Source organism: Mytilus edulis, chromosome 7 (assembly GCF_963676685.1).
Source record: "Mytilus edulis chromosome 7, xbMytEdul2.2, whole genome shotgun sequence".
NCBI lineage: Eukaryota > Metazoa > Mollusca > Bivalvia > Mytilida > Mytilidae > Mytilus > Mytilus edulis.
In genome coordinates, this window is record NC_092350.1 from 28,338,488 (window position 1) to 28,355,177 (window position 16,690).

The window sequence follows — 16,690 nt, forward strand, 5'->3', positions numbered from 1 at the left end:
TTTTTTAAGTAGTTAAAGTTATTTCATTTACATTTTAGCTTATACCTACAGGAGGCAGAAATTTTACTGATACATCACTAGAATTTGGTGATTTTTATATAGAATCATGCACCAAGTTTGTTATTGGACTATTCATCAGAAAAGGGTGGGAAACATACATGATGTTTTTTTAACATGAACTTGATACAACACTTTTATACTTATATGCTTTTTACCAATGATCATCAACATATCTTTCTTTCATGTATGTGAAACACCTTCTAGTCGTGTTGAATAAGAATTTCAAGTTTGTAAGTTTAAAGGTTGTGCAAAAAATGTTTTTGAATCTCATTTGAAACAATATTTTTACTGACTTTTTATGTTTTTGTTCTTCCATGTACATATTAAACACATCTTCTAGTGGTGTTGAATGATCATGTCAAAGTCTCATTACTTACAAGATTTTTAAACTTAAGAGAGCAGAAATGATTCATGATAGATGCACAGACCTAAGCACATATTTAAATTTAGTCAAATGATTAATGGTAAACATAAGTATGTTTGACCTATTCACCTCTGACCTTACTTACCTTAGTACACTCGTGTGATCAGCATGCTCCACAATTTTCACAACCATAACATTGACAGTACGTATGACCTGTGCTCCTTCCTCCAGACTAGTCAATCGGTTATCTAACAGAATTGTTATTAAACTATTGACTAGATCTTTTAGCACATCCTTAGAAGCTTTCTTTGCCAGGGATGAATTCTGGAAAATCTGTGATAATATAACAAAATTTTGAAAATATGAAACTACAAAGGAGGCATTTAAATTCATCAGAAAAAAATAACAAAGAAGTAAATTGGAGCATGCTTGGAAGACAATGAATAAATATATTTGATGGCTTTTTCCAAAGACTTCAGGTATTATACTGTATAGAAGACTTACCAGGTGTTGGTTCACTCGTGTCTATATCAGAAATTTTTTGTATTGCCCATTTCAGTTTGATAATTGATTTCTTCTAATAAATGTATGACCCTATCTGTTAAATATTACCATAGTGATCGAACAATTTAATAAAATGAATTATTATTTCTAATTGCCAAGACAGTATGACTGACAGCTAACAGTGCAAAACACAATTACACACCATAGTTATACTGACTAGTAAAATTTATTACTTATGTGAGTAGAGTAGACTTACCGCTAAAAGGGTGCCGAGTAAACACCTATACAACCGAGTTACATCATCTTTACTGGTAAATTCACTACTCATGTGTGTAGAGTAGACCATCTTTATTTGCATGGACATTGACAGTAACAGCTGGTCCACATGGTTACTTAATACTTCTGCCTTTTCTTCATCTTTAAGAACCTCATCTATCTGTGAAATATCAACAGAAAGTTGTCATATCATTATGTTTTGTTTTGTTTGTTTAGATTTTCTCAACTGATAATTGTTACTGTGGATTTATTTATATTCGTGGGTACCAATTTTCGTGGAATGTAGAAAACTTGTCTTCACTTGGATATGTGATTTCATGGTTTAGCCTAAGTTTTATTACAATCTGATAGAGAATGTGGTGTGTGTTGAACAGTTAAATTTGTGGTTCACCTGTACCCATGAAAACTACACTAACTGGTATCCAACAAATTATAATGAATCCCCAGTAATTCATTTTTCATTTGAACAAGGGAAGCTACTGTTTTTCACTATTATCAAATTAAAATCCCACTCCATCCCTAATGCATTATAGAACCATTTCTATTCTGAGACTTTTCAATTTTCATATTCTGAAAGTGGTTTGACTGATTGATGCTTGTTGTTCAACAGCAAAGAGTACAGGCACCTTGGGTCAAATTTTGGAGACAATATAAACATGTGTTCATGAACCCAGTCTTGTTCTATTACAAATATGACCAGTTACATTTCTAGCAAATTTACAGTTTGAAGGAGTAACTTACACAACTCACATGCATTATTTAAACTCTTACTCATACATGCTTTATGTTCGGCTGAGAAGTGACAACTGCACATTTTAATGTATTTAATGTGAACAACTCTAGGGAGATTGAACCCACAACTTTTATAGATACTCAAGACCATCATGATATCACAAGATAACAATGGCAGTGGTATAAACATGAGAACAAACACAATTATATCTAAATTAAGATATAAAACACTGAGAGTGAGTAAATTACCTGAGTCAAGGCTTGTATGCACATTGTTATATCTGATGTAGTTATTTGGGAGATCACCATAGCAACAGCAGATGATGCATCTTGGGAATTCATATTTCTCATAGGTGAAGCTGGTCTGGCTCTATTTCTACAAAACAGATAAAGAAGTGTAAAATATTAGAAACTTCAAATCACTTTATATGTAATAGATTTAATCAGCCTCAGTCTCTGATGATAGCACCAAGACAATATATTATCCAGTTGCAAGAAAACTCCATAAAATAATATATTTGTAAAATAATGCATACAGGAATCTTGTGTTGACTGATTTTGTGACCAGAAAAAAGTATTATTTAAAGTACAATTTGAATAATTGCCTGGCTTTTGCTATACTTTTTGTATCTTTTTTGGATTATAGCTTTTTATCTTTTAAATAAGCTTTAGATTTTCAAATATTTTGGCCTCGAGCAACACTGGAGAGATATTTATTGTCATCTGGTGCAGAAAAATTGGTACTGTTAATGTTATTTCAACGATCTATCAAAAAGTAATAAAAAGTATTTCTAAAAGTAAAGTTTTATATCTTACCCAGCAGACGGAAGAGAGACAGGTTGAAACAGTTCATCCAGATCATACTGGTAAAGTTTTATATCTTACCCGCAGATGGAAGTGAGACAGGTTGAAACAGTTCATCCAGATCATACTGGTAAAGTTTTATATCTTACCCGCAGATGGAAGTGAGACAGGTTAAAACAGTTCATCAAGATGATACTGGTACAGTTTTATATCTTACCCGGCAGATGGAAATGAGACAGGTTGAAACAGTTCATCCAGATCATACTGGTAAAGTTTTATATCTTACCCAGCAGATGGCAGTGAGACAGGTTGAAACAGTTCATCAAGATCATACTGGTAAAGTATTATATCTTACCCAGCAGATGGCAGTGAGACAGGTTGAAACAGTTCATCAAGATCATACTGGTACAGTTTTGGCATCTCTGGCTGAGACATTTGGTCATCGTCAACTTCTAAAGCAAACTCTTTCTTTACTGAGTTTGATGAGGCAGACTTAGGCATGGCAGTGTGTGGTCTCTGCATATTTGATCTTAAAATGAATGAAGATTAAACAATAATGAATTTTGAAAGTGTGCTTCATGACATTGATTGTAACAGTTACACAGAATAAAATACAGGCTATAGTTGTTTTTGTTGTTATATATTCACTGCATCACAGCCACCCATATATATCATATACAGTTAAATAAGGAGTTACATATTTATCAATGGAAACAATACAACTTTTAAATCAAAAGCAGTAACTTATGATATTATTGACTTTCTTGAGTTAGGTAGGCATACATTACCAAGTTAATTCTGTGGAATAAGTAAGTGAAAGGGGGTTGTTCTATTTATAACTTCTCAGGTGTGTAAAGATACACAGGTATAAATCATAATCTGAAATCATTGCAATAAAATAAAAAGTTCCACAAAACAATAAAAGAAAAAAATAATTTTATTGACTATCTTTTATTTTTGACAGACTGAACTTACTGTGAAGGAGGTTTTTGAGGTTGTTGTTGTGGAGCTGTACGAGGTCGTTCCTCCACAGCAGCTTGAGCAGGTTTATTCTTCATAGCTCTCTTTATTCTTTCATCCAACATACTTTGGTCTTTCTCTTTTAACTGAAATATTTAAAATAAAATTGTATAGATACATTCCAAGACATCATAATATTGACAAATAAACTGCTACACCAGTTTATATTTCCTGTCAATTCATTACTTTGCTTTGGATTTCAATTTTCATGGGTTTTGTTGGTACTGTGGCATTGTTTAATAAAGAGCTGCGCCATGAGCGCATGATACACCCGACGTCTTGTGTGGAAGTTTTATGCAATAATCATAAATAGTTTCAGAGAAAGTTTTAAGCAATAACCATATATTGTTTTTGAGACACGGCGGGACATGTGAAACCCCCAACCCTGTTTTTTTTTTACAAAAAACTAAATATCACTAAAATAAAATTTTGAATCAAAACCAAAAAGTATACAGATCTTTAGATTAATATAACAAAGAAGTGTGTAAAGTTTTAAGCAATGATAAAATTCATAAATTATTTTTGAGATACGGCGCGACATGTAAAAAAACCCTCCCCTGTTTAACAAAATACTCAATAACTCCACAATAAAGTTTTGAATCATCACCAAAAAGTATACAGATCTTTAGATTAATATAACAAAGAAGTGTGTAAAGTTTTAAGCAATAATTATAAATTGTTTTTGAGATATGGCACAACATGTAAAAAAAACCCTCCCCCTTTTTTACAAAATACTCAATAACTCAAAAATGAAATTTTTAATCATCAATAAAAAGTATACAGATCTTCAGATTAATATAATAAAGACATGTGTAAAGTTTTAAGCAATAATCATAAATCGTTTTTGAGATATGGTGCGACATGTAAAAAAACCCTCCCCCTTTTTTACAAAATACTCAATAACTCAAAAATAAAATTTTGAATCATCACCAAAAAGTATACAGATATTAAGATTAATATAACTAAGAAGTGTTTAAAGTTTTAAGCCATAATCAAGAATCTTTTTTGAGATACGGTGCGACATGTGAAAAAAAACACACCCCTGTTATAGTTATAAAGTGCCGTAACTCAAAAAGTTTTAATCTTATTTTCACCAAAAAGTATACAGATCATTTGACCATCATAAGAAACGACTATATTAAGTTTCATGAAATTTGGATAAGTCGTTCTCAAGTTACGGTGCGACATGTTTACACACACCGGACAGACAGACAGACAGACGGACGGACGGACGGACACCGGACATTTGTATACCATAATACGTCCCGTCAAAATTTTGACGGGCGTATAAAAATTAAAAAAAATATATTATAATTTCTTTTACTATAAAATGTTTCATTGTGAGTTTATCTTTCCATTAATCATTGGTATTAAATAAATAAATCCAATTTCTTTTAATTGGACATTATAATATATAATAGCAATTATTTATTATTTGCTCTCAGATCTTTAAGTCCAAAGTTCATTTATTTTCTACTTACTGAGATGAATTTAAATAGTTTATCTTGTAAGATCATGTACGCTACAACAGTGGTATTGAGTGCTGCATTCCTCACACCATTATCCTTATCACCTATATTGCCAGCTATTGTTTTAAGAGCCTGAGCTGGAGTGGGCTGACAGATATTAATGCCATGACTTTCAATCAAACAGCCTAATTCTTCTAAACATTCTGGAAAAAAAAAATTAAAAGCATCTATAAATTAAATACCATATAAGTTAAACTTAAAATCCCTATCAAATATTATCCACACATTCTACAACATAACAAGTCTGATCTAATAAGACATTGATACATTGAAGAAAGATTTCAACTTGTCTTATTTCTTAAAATTAAATAAATATCTATTATGCATGAGCAATATATGCATCCTGTTAAAAATGTACGAGTTCATTTAACTTCTTCATTCTTTTCTAGAATTGTTCATTAAATATAACTTCTCCTTTTATTTCAGTATGCAATCTACACAACACTAAATGAAGTACTAACCCATTCTTTGTTTGGAGTTCTTAGACTTGAGACCATCAATAAGGAAGGTAAACATTTTACTAGCAGGATACACTTTACATATCAATTTAAATATACTTCTAACTTCTCTCCGTACATTATCTTTATTCTCTCCCACCTAAAATCAGTAAATATACATACATGCATCAGTGAAACTATATAATTTTATACATACATGCAGTTAATCAAATTGGAATGTCATATATTTTTTTCTAAGCTTTTGTACTTTTTAAGGTTTACTTATAAATAAGTCAAGTAAATGAACACCTTCATACCTTCTTGCAGTACAAGCTAGAAAAGCAATCTGGATGAATATAGAAGTTTGTTACAGCTGTCTTCAAACCTCATAAAAATCTAATTTATAAAAAAAGACAACATCCAGGTTAAAGCATTATTGTGTCAACCTGTTTAGCCACTTCAACTGACATCTTCAGTACATAACAAAGATGGGGCACAAACACTGATTTACATTAAATGAGTTTCATTTAGGTTTACAGGAAGATTAATAGGAAGTTATGTCACAATTATCGTTAAAATAAATATGAAAGTAAAAATTAATTATAAATTGTTAGTTTCCGAAATTGACAACACCTCACTGGACATTCTGCACCATTTCTTATGGCTTCACTCTGAAGAAGGTAGTGCCTCCAATTGCACTGGAAATATTGTGAGATGTATAATAGTCACACATGTAGGGAAAAGTATCAAGTTAGTAAACTCTTGTGAAATTTAAGGTAACCAGAATGTTGTTGACTTTTTATAAATAGAACTAAAGTTTATTTGTTTACTTTCAGTTACTATGGGTCAGATTGTCAGATTATTTTTGTTATACAGTGTGTTACAAGCATAAACAAGTTATAAAATATGAATATTATAACTTAACAAGTGAAATTGTGAGCTACTACTCACTGATGATACCCCGCTGCAACTGGATAATTTAAATAATGTAAAATTATGTATTAAAGTATTCAGTAAACAAGAAATTGTTGAATGATGAATAATCTGAAAACGCATCACACAGTACAGCTGACTTATATAAACTATGACACTAATTTCAGAAATCCATCTGATGTAGTTCCTGAAAAAGATGCGACGAAAAATATTCATGGGACGGACTGACTGACTGACAGATGGACAGATGTACAGACAGAGGTAAAACAGTATACCCCCTACTTTTTAAAGTGTTTAAAGTGGGGGGATTAATTATAATCAACTGTTTTTAAATAAAGTTTACCTTTATAATGAGGTATGGTATAAAAGATGAGGCTTCTAACTCCACCAAGTGATAATCTTCATCCGATAACATAGTGAATACTTCACGTAAATATTCTATGGCCTTGTTTAACATGCTAGGGTTGGTATCAAAGAATCGAATGGTGAACCACTTCAATATCAGGTCAAGGTTACCAACAGTCTCGTCATGTAGTGAGTTTATACACTATAAAGGAAAATATATTGCATGTACATGTATGTTTATATATTAAAAAGGAAATAATATTGCATGTATATGTGTATGTTTATACACTATAAAGGAAAATAAAGTGCATGTACATGTATATGTTTATACACTATAAAGGAAAATATATTGCATGTACATGTATGTTTATTTATCACATATTTGTTATGAATACCTTAGGTTTTGCATATGCAATAACCTCAAAATTGCCCGGGGCAAAAAAGAGATATCCATATTGTGCCCTGTACCTAATGACGTGACGTCATTGCATCCTGAACGACACGTTTTTAATAAATTGTTTAAGATTTTACCTTTTATGTATCATTAAATTGTTATAATTGAACTTTTTTCTCTTTTCTGCAGAACTTAAATATGTGATAAAAAGATTATAACATGTCTTTTCCATATTGGCCCGGGTATCATCCCTCGACCCATATCGGCCCTCGGCTAAAGCCTCGATGCCGATATGGGAGTCTCGGGATGATACCAGGGCCAATATGAAAAAAGGCATGTTATAATCTATACATATTAAAAAGGAAATAATATTGCATGTATATGTGTATGTTTATACACTATAAAGGAAAATAAAGTGCATGTACATGTATATGTTTATACACTATAAAGGAAAATATATTGCATGTACATGTGTATGTTTATACACTATAAAGGAAATCATATTGCACGTACATGTTTATACACTAAAGTGGAAATCATATTGCAGGTATTTCAGAAAGAATTTCAATATTTTGCAAAAATTTATACATTTCCTCTGGGTTTTTTTTCTGAAATTGTCATCTAGTAATGCTGACCACTGTTAATTTATTCTTGATAGTATAAGTCATCTTAAAACTATTCCTTTGATGATTGGTGTTTGATAAAATTAAAATACAAACTTGCTGAAATGGGAAATCCATCAAAGTTTACTGATCATAACATTTAATTAAATCCAATTAATCTTACAATATGAACACAACTTTAGCAAACTGAAACTTTTCTTTTATTATTTACCTTCATTAAACTCTCAATTGCTTTTATATGTAATTTGAAATCAGTTTGAAACATTTGGTCCATTATTGTCTTGTTAAAATTCTTCTCCATCTGAGTTCTCAGCTGCTCTATAAATTCTCCTCTCAGCTCAATGAAGTTCCATTTGAGTACCTATGCATGGATAAATTAAATTACTTATACAAAAATACTATATGGGAGTTTTTTTATTTGCTCCATATTGATGCAAGATTTTTTTATTTGCTCCATAATAATGATATCAAATATAAATATTTTATACTGAAACTTTGTTATGTGCACAGTCAAAATGCATTGACTGTATAAATATTGGCTTTATACAGTCACTTACTGTATAAGACCTGGTTTGTAATGTTGAAAATGTGTTTACAGAGAGTTTTATTTGTGACATTTGAAAACAGTCTTTATTTTGAAGTCCTCTATTACAAATTTCAAAATATATTTTTTTTTACAAAAATATTTCATTTAGAACAGTTTTGAGTATAATATAAACAGCAGAACATTATCTCAAACATAAATTTTATAAGTACTCAGTTTGAAACAGGATAGAAATACTTGTCACAGCTTGAAATCTTCTATAAAGTCTTGAACAAATAAATTTTATCTTTGAGACACTTTTATTATTGTGAAGAAATAGGTATCACAAGAATTCAAACAAGCATCAGAAATTTTGAAAGTAAATTCTGAAATTGTTATAATTATAAAGAATTTCCCATTTTTATCCCTTCTTCAACAAGAGTGCACACACTGAAATGTCTCGCCTTCTTTACTAATCATTGATATTATGTTGATAATCCTAAATATAAAGCTTTATTACGACTGTCATATAAACTTAACATGAACCATGAAAATGAGGTCAAGGTCAGTTGAACCATATGCAAGGCAGACATGTACAGCTAACAATGCTTCCATACAACAAATATAGTTGACCTATTGCTTATAGTTTTAAGAAAATAGACCAAAACACAAAAACTTAACACTGAGCAATGAACCGTGAAAACCAGGTCAAGGTCAAATAAAACCTGCACGACTGACATATAGATCATAAAATATTTCCATACACCAAATATAGTTGACCTATGACATATAGTATTAGATAAAAAGACCAAAACTCAAAAACTTAACTTTGACCACTGAACCATGAAAATGAGGTCAAGGTCAGATGACATCTGCCCGCTAGACATGTACATCTTACAACCATTCCATACAACAAATATAGTAAACCTATTGCATAAAGTATGAGAAAAACAGACCAAAACACAAAAACTTAACTATAACCACTGAACCATGAAAATGAGGTCAAGGTCAGATGACATCTGCCCGCTAGACATGTACACCTTACAATCATTCCATACAACAAATATAGTAAACCTATTGCATAAAGTATGAGAAAAGCAGACCAAAACACAAAAACTTAACTATAACCACTGAACCATGAAAATGAGGTCAAGGTCAGATGACACATGCCAGTTTGACATGTACACCTTACAGTCCTTCCATACACCGAATATACTAGACCTATTGCTTATAGTGTCTGAGATATGGACTTGACCACCAAAACTTAACCTTGTTCACTGATCCATGAAATGAGGTCGAGGTCAAGTGAAAACTGTCTGACGGGCATGAGGACCTTGCAAGGTACGCACATATCAAATATAGTTATCCTATTACTTACAGTAAGAGAGAATTTAACATTACAAAAAATCTGAACTTTTTTTTCAAGTGGTCACAGAACCATGAAAATGAGGTCAAGGACAATGGACATGTGACTGACGGAAACTTCGTAACATGAGGCATCTACATACAAAATATGAAGCATCCACGTCTTCCACCTTCTAAAATATATAGCTTTTAAGAAGTGAGCTAACACCACCGCCGCCACCGCCGCAGCCGGAACACTATCCCTATTTCGAGCTTTCTGCAACAAAAGTTGCAGGCTCGACAAAAACGCAATAATAAAGACAAGCAAATTTGTGATTTTACGGTCTACAGTAATATTCTGACAATTGTTTCAAAATCAAATTCAATCTTACAGAATAAGCTGAAAGATAACTTACCTTGAGAGCTTTTTCCTCTTTAAATCTCTTTTCTTTAGTTTCAGTAAGTGTCATAAATGGACTTGTATCCTCATCAGCCTTCTTCTTTTTACTGGTTGCTGGTGGAGGAGCCTGGAAATTAACACAATTAGTCAATTTGGTCCAATAAAATTTTGATCTTTGTATATATCAAGAAGTTTTATTAAATTATAACTTAAAACCAAGTCACACATGTTCAACTGTATTTTCAAAGGTAGACTGAAAAAGGCAGATAGAAAAGTGATATTGCAGTTATTTTCAAAATATCTATAAATAAAAAAAAGAATTCTAAAAACCTAAATACTTTGTGACATAATCACAACAATTAATCAAGTTTATTTCTGCATTTTTTCAGGAAGATATATATTCCTTTATGTTTATTAGTAAATACAGTAGTTTTGAATATGTGATAAATAGCCTGCTGTTCAATCCATATTGTGCAACTTTGATGCGCACCCTTTATTGCATACCCTTTATCACACCCCTACTTTTTTTTTTTTTTACATAGTCAGTTTTTATTTATGTAAGCTTAAGAAATATTTTTCCTCAAAAAAGGTACGGTCATTCGGGCGTGACGCAATTTATTGAATGACGTCATTGTTTGGTATGTACATGTGACGTCACAAACGTCAAGTTTTCATATTTTTTGGCACACTAAATGCAACTGTAAAAAATACAAAACACACAAAAAAATACAAAAATAAAAAAAATATTTTTAAAAAAATAGCACGCAAATTGTAAGGTAACCCAGGTGCTTTGGATAAGTAATTGAGCAGTTCTTTTAAGGTTTTTGAAACAAGACAAAAGTAGAACTGAAGGTAACCCAGTGAACAGTTCATATAATATAACTCTCCTGTTGAAATATATGATAAAGTGTATAAAAGGCCCTTAGGCTGATATCGGTGTCTCTGGATGATACGACATATGGTACGGATTTTGCCATGTATTATTCTCTATGTATCATCCTCATGGAAAGGCTATAAAAATTATAAATTTTCTGTGAATTTAGGAAATATAAGTTTGCCTTATAAAAATCCAGATTAAAACATTTTTTTGTTATAAGTCTAAAAATAATATAAGATTTTAAGTGATAGTGACTTACTGCCTTTCCTTTCCCTTTTACCGTCTTTGCTGGTTTGGCATCCCCTGAATCAGACAGTGCAGCAGACACAGGTCTAGATTTAGCTGGTTCTGGTTCATCATAATCATCCTTGACTGGTTTACTGACAGCTGATGATGAAGCTGCTTTCTTGACTTGCTTCACTGGCTTAGCTGGTAGATTACCTCTGGCTTTCTCTATTATAGCCATAATCTGATCCTTAGAGGCAGGCTACATGTAATAAATAAAGTCAATATGAAACGCTTGTGATAACAATAATTTAAATCAAATAAACTTCAGATTTATACAAAGTTATGTTTGGTTCTGGTTGGTCTTGTAGAATATTGACATGCCACAGGAAAATGAAAGAGTACTTATTTGTGCCCCTTCTTCTCATATCTCATATAAAACAGTCTAAAAGGTTTAAATATAGTATAATTATAGTTAGATAGCAAGAACCTTGTGTTTAGAATCCTATTTCAGTAGGGAAAAATGCTTGTCATTTCAGGGCCTTTTATAGCTGACTATGCAGTATGGGCTTTACTCATTGTTAAAGGTGGTACGGTGACCTATAGATGTTAATTTCTGTGTCATTTCAGTCTCTTTTAGAAAGTTGTTTCATTGGCAATCATACCACATCTTATTTTTTATATTATGACATTAATTCTAGTCATTTGAACGGTTAACAGTTGGTTATATTTTCAGTTTTATTCCTTCTACAAAATATAGGAGATATAAGTACTTTGACCTACCTTGAGTTTAGATGTAGCTTTGAAGACACTGTCATACCCTGTATGAATCATGAAAGGAACAACAGCATCCTGGGCTTTCTTCCTCACTTCACCATTCCTATCTTCCAGGCACGACAGGAGATGTGGGATACACATTCTAAATTCTACAGGTAACTTTTTATGATCTGGCAGTTTCTCTGTCAACCATCCCAATAACTGTATTAATCATAGACAGAAAGATAGTTTTAATACATTGAATAATGATTAATCACTTGCATTTTATTAAATAAACAGTTTAAAATTATTATTTGATCTTTCAAAGTGAAAAAAAACTACCATGAAAAAAACCTGCCATGTAAATGAATAAAAGGAAAATTTGAAAATATATTTGATGGAAACAAACTTTTAAAGCATCGAATTAAAAAAGACAAAACGAATATTCCTTCTTAATTTTTCTAATATTTATGCATATTTTTAGCCATAAAACACGCAAGAATCTGATCGATACATTAATGATCAAAGAGTTACTATATAATAAAACATTGTTTAAACTGTATTTTTTCCAGTATCACTTTTAACATAGCAGAATTTGAATAACTTGTGCAACAAATTAGACATTCAACCTTTAAAAAGATTAACATTTCATTTAACATATAATTATAATTCATAACTAGGTAGCTGTATTCAACTGTAAAATGTAGACTTTAAAATCTCTGTAAAGACAAAAGGTGACATTCTATTAGTAACTAAGAACAAAGGAATGTAAAAAAAAGATATCAAGCAATCATAAAATAAAAGTAAGTTAAGTATACCTCTATCCTAAGATTAGGATTTTCCATTTTGAGTGTATCCATGAGTGCTTCACATTCTACTAACGGTAACAGTGATGTTTGGTCTGTCCACAATGTCAAAGCATTCACAGCCTGCTGACGTAAGAGGGGCTGTAAAACAAATATACATCTCAATTATTTATAATAAATCATTAATATACAGAAATTAATATCTACTAGAACTTAGATTAAACACACAAGAGAATACATTCCTTTTTTATATTTAATTATCGCCCCTTTAACATGGTTAGCTTGGATTAAATTCATATGTGCACAACTTCTGGTTGTGTTCTACAACTGTGAAAACTTTCATCAATATCCATCAAACCCTTAAGCAGGAGCTGTACTCATACAGCACATGGATAGACAGACAGACTGAAGGACAGAGTAATTTCTATATACTTCTTTTGTTTGTTAAGGATATTATAAAATATGGTTCTAACTTCTTACATAGATATTAAACATCTTTCATTCAATTATTCATAAAATGTAATTCTTAAAATATCAATGTAAACAAATCAATCTTATCATTTTGATCAAACATTTATGTTTTTCCATGATTGTTATAGTACACACATTGTAATTGATATTATTACATACCTTCATATCACCAAAACAACCAAGTAGGGCTGGTCCAATTGTTTTTATATGTGCTTTACAGTGTGGCCCCATGTTTGTAGCTAATGTCACACAAATACCTATGGTCAAACCAACCTGTAAAAGATAAACAGATTGATTGATGGCTTTCTAGTTGTTTATGTACAGTGGCAAATACTACAGCCATAATGTTCGAATGAGAAAACTATCACTGGACAATTGTCATACTGATATGTATTACAACATTTATATTTATAATCCCTCAATATGTCTAAATACAAGTATTCCTTTAATACATGTATAAATTAGGTCATTAGTTTTCTCGTTTGAATTGTTTTACCTTGTCATATGGGGGCCTGTTATAGCTGACTATGTGGTATAGGCTTTGATCATTTTAAATGCCGTATGGTGACCTATAGTTGTTAATTTCTGTGTTATTTTGGTCTCTTGTGAAGAGTTGTCTCATTGGCAATCATACCACATCTTCTTTTTTTATATTCCTAAAAATTAGGTTTAAAATCAATAGTTATTACTACTACAGTAAAAACAAGAAAGTGACCTGTCAACACAGGTTTCCCTAAAAAGATATGACCTTTACAGAAGGTTTAACTGTATATTGATAACTTTAATTACCTTCTCCACACTCATTTGCTGAAGTAACATGACCTTTACAGAAGGTTTAATTGTATATTGATAACTTGAATTACCTTCTCCCCACTCGTTTACTGAAGTAACATGACCTTTACAGAAGGTTTAACTGTATATTGATGACTTTAGTTACCTTCTCTGAAGTAACATGACCTTTATAGGAAATTAAAGTTTTTGATGTAATTAGTGACATCAGAGTATGTTACTAGATTATGGTTTTAATATATACTTACCAAAACTTTATTATTATCACCCAGTCGAACTTTCAACCCTTCTGGTAAAGAGCCCAGGTTTCCATTTATAAACTTAGCTTCTTTTAATATGACTGAGATTTTTTCTAAAGCCTCTTTCCTTATCTTCCAGTTTTTATCTACCAATGATTCCATTAATTCTGGAGTGAATTTTTCACTAAAAAAAAAAGAAGACAGCAACTGTTAAATAGCTTGAACTAAACGAAACTCTTCTAAGCAGATGTACCAATAGATAACTAGTCAAATTTTGTCTCACAGTTAAATGAATTATAAATTAGTTTATTCAACCTGTTAAATAGTTTGAACTAAACGAAACTCTCCTAAGCAGATGTACCAACAGATAACTATTCTAATTTTGTCTCTCTGTTATATGAATTATAAATTAGTTTATTCAAAACTCATACCTGATTGTTTTTTTATTCTTTTTAGACAAATGAAATAAGATTACAACCAAAACCCAAAAACATTTTATACTGTATTATATGCACAGTCAAAATGCATTGACTTCATAATCTTTGCTAAGTTGCATTCACTGACTATATAGAACCTTGTGTGCCACTGATGATGTGTTTCCTCTTAAATGTATCAATGACATTGTGAAAGAATGCAGGTTATAGAATCTTTAGGTCATCTGCTTCAATTAAACTATTGTGATATTACACAAAAATATTTCATTAAGAATAAAAAAAATATGGTACCTATTTCAAATTTAGTAAATTTAAGATAAAGTCACCTAACATTTTTAGTTCTGGGTTAAATTCAAACTGAACCACCAAATGCACAAAAGTTAGATGACACTATGAATCTATGTGTAAATGTTCCTCGATTACTTTTGTCATATCTGAATTTACATAAAATGTGTATGAGGGCAGTACCCTATATCATTTCTATCAATTAGATCTGCTAAATTGACTTCCTCTTTAGGTGCATCTTCATCTTCTTCTTCCTCCTCCTCCCCTTCACCTCCTGCTACCACACCTCTAGTAGGAGCTGGAGGTTTCTCACCTTTCACCTAAAATATTAGATAAGTAATTGATGCTCCACAGTTATGTTGGTAAATTATATATCACTGTAAAAATAATATATATAAAGTGCCTAGAAAATCAACCTAATGATGTTAGAGTAGATTTGATTCGTATATTCCTCCCCGGCGCCGGGGCTGGAACCTGTACTTTTTTTCTAACTTCTACGACAACACCACCTAGCATTGCGCAGATACCTTATCCCCTCCTCTAACTCTAGCTTATAAAAATAACCTTTTGTTTCGGGAGGTGTTACCTTTTTGTAGGAATTAAACAAGGATCTCTGATACAATACACAAAGTATTTATTTTTAGTGTACAGAAATGATCATCTACTCATCTCTTCAGTATAATTGCAGGATGCTAATCTATTTTTATATATATATATATAAATATATTATGTCGTGTACAGGTTGCGATTTTGTACAGGTTATAACATGTACAAAAATATTGTTCATGTTATAATTTGTACAAAAGTACCTCCTACATGTTATAACATGCACAAAATATTGCTTAATCAAAGAGCTGAAAGCTCTGAAGAAAAATGACGCCACTGTCTCTAATATTGGGATAGTTTTTATGCAAGTCTTGATTTTCACATACCGTAATTAGTTTAACAATGCAACATGTATCGTAAGCATATAATTGATATTCGTATATGTGTGTGTGTGTGAAGTGAAGGTGACAACTGGCTGGTTTTTTAAGACAAATGAATAGGTCAAGACTAGCTGAATTGTACAAATAAATACCGTAGAAAGGCTTGTATATTTCTCACTGGTACATAGTCTGAATCTGAGTCCGTTCGCTTCCATTCACGTTTGCGCCCACTCATTTTCACCCCTTTCACTTTCACACCCTACATGTTCGCACCCAATCTTAATTGGTTTTGTGTTTAACAACTATGTAAGCAAGTGTTTTCTTATAAGTATAATTGTTGTCATTGTCTCAAAATAAAGTGAGACAGCAATTTTTTTTTTGTGTTGAATAAATCTTAATTATGTTTTGGATAAGGTATTGCTAAAAATAATAATAATCCTTTCTAAATAAAGTGGTATTTTGTCAACGTTTTATTTTGTGTTGAATAACTCTTAATCATGTTTTGGTTAGTGTATTGCTATAACTTGTTTCATTGACTTGTTTCAAAATGAAGTGAGATTCTGACTATCATGACTATGTTTGTTTCTGCGTGTT

At 31.4% G+C, this 16,690-nt stretch overlaps 1 protein-coding gene across 1 annotated transcript in view; it reads right to left on the bottom strand.

Annotated features, from left to right (window-relative positions):
• Positions 1-16,690, bottom strand: part of LOC139481189 (cytoskeleton-associated protein 5-A-like) — a 67,780-nt gene that overhangs the window by 15,109 nt on the left and 35,981 nt on the right. The window contains exons 23-38 of the mRNA XM_071264345.1: positions 15,354-15,490; positions 14,461-14,635; positions 13,583-13,696; positions 12,965-13,093; positions 12,174-12,368; positions 11,425-11,652; positions 10,305-10,415; positions 8,233-8,382; positions 7,003-7,206; positions 5,751-5,886; positions 5,242-5,432; positions 3,716-3,846; positions 3,096-3,269; positions 2,186-2,312; positions 1,185-1,364; positions 570-757 (exon numbers count right to left, since the gene is read on the bottom strand). Coding sequence (XP_071120446.1) covers positions 570-757; positions 1,185-1,364; positions 2,186-2,312; positions 3,096-3,269; positions 3,716-3,846; positions 5,242-5,432; positions 5,751-5,886; positions 7,003-7,206; positions 8,233-8,382; positions 10,305-10,415; positions 11,425-11,652; positions 12,174-12,368; positions 12,965-13,093; positions 13,583-13,696; positions 14,461-14,635; positions 15,354-15,490 — 2,570 coding nt within the window. The remainder of the gene's footprint in view (positions 1-569; positions 758-1,184; positions 1,365-2,185; positions 2,313-3,095; positions 3,270-3,715; positions 3,847-5,241; positions 5,433-5,750; positions 5,887-7,002; positions 7,207-8,232; positions 8,383-10,304; positions 10,416-11,424; positions 11,653-12,173; positions 12,369-12,964; positions 13,094-13,582; positions 13,697-14,460; positions 14,636-15,353; positions 15,491-16,690) is intronic.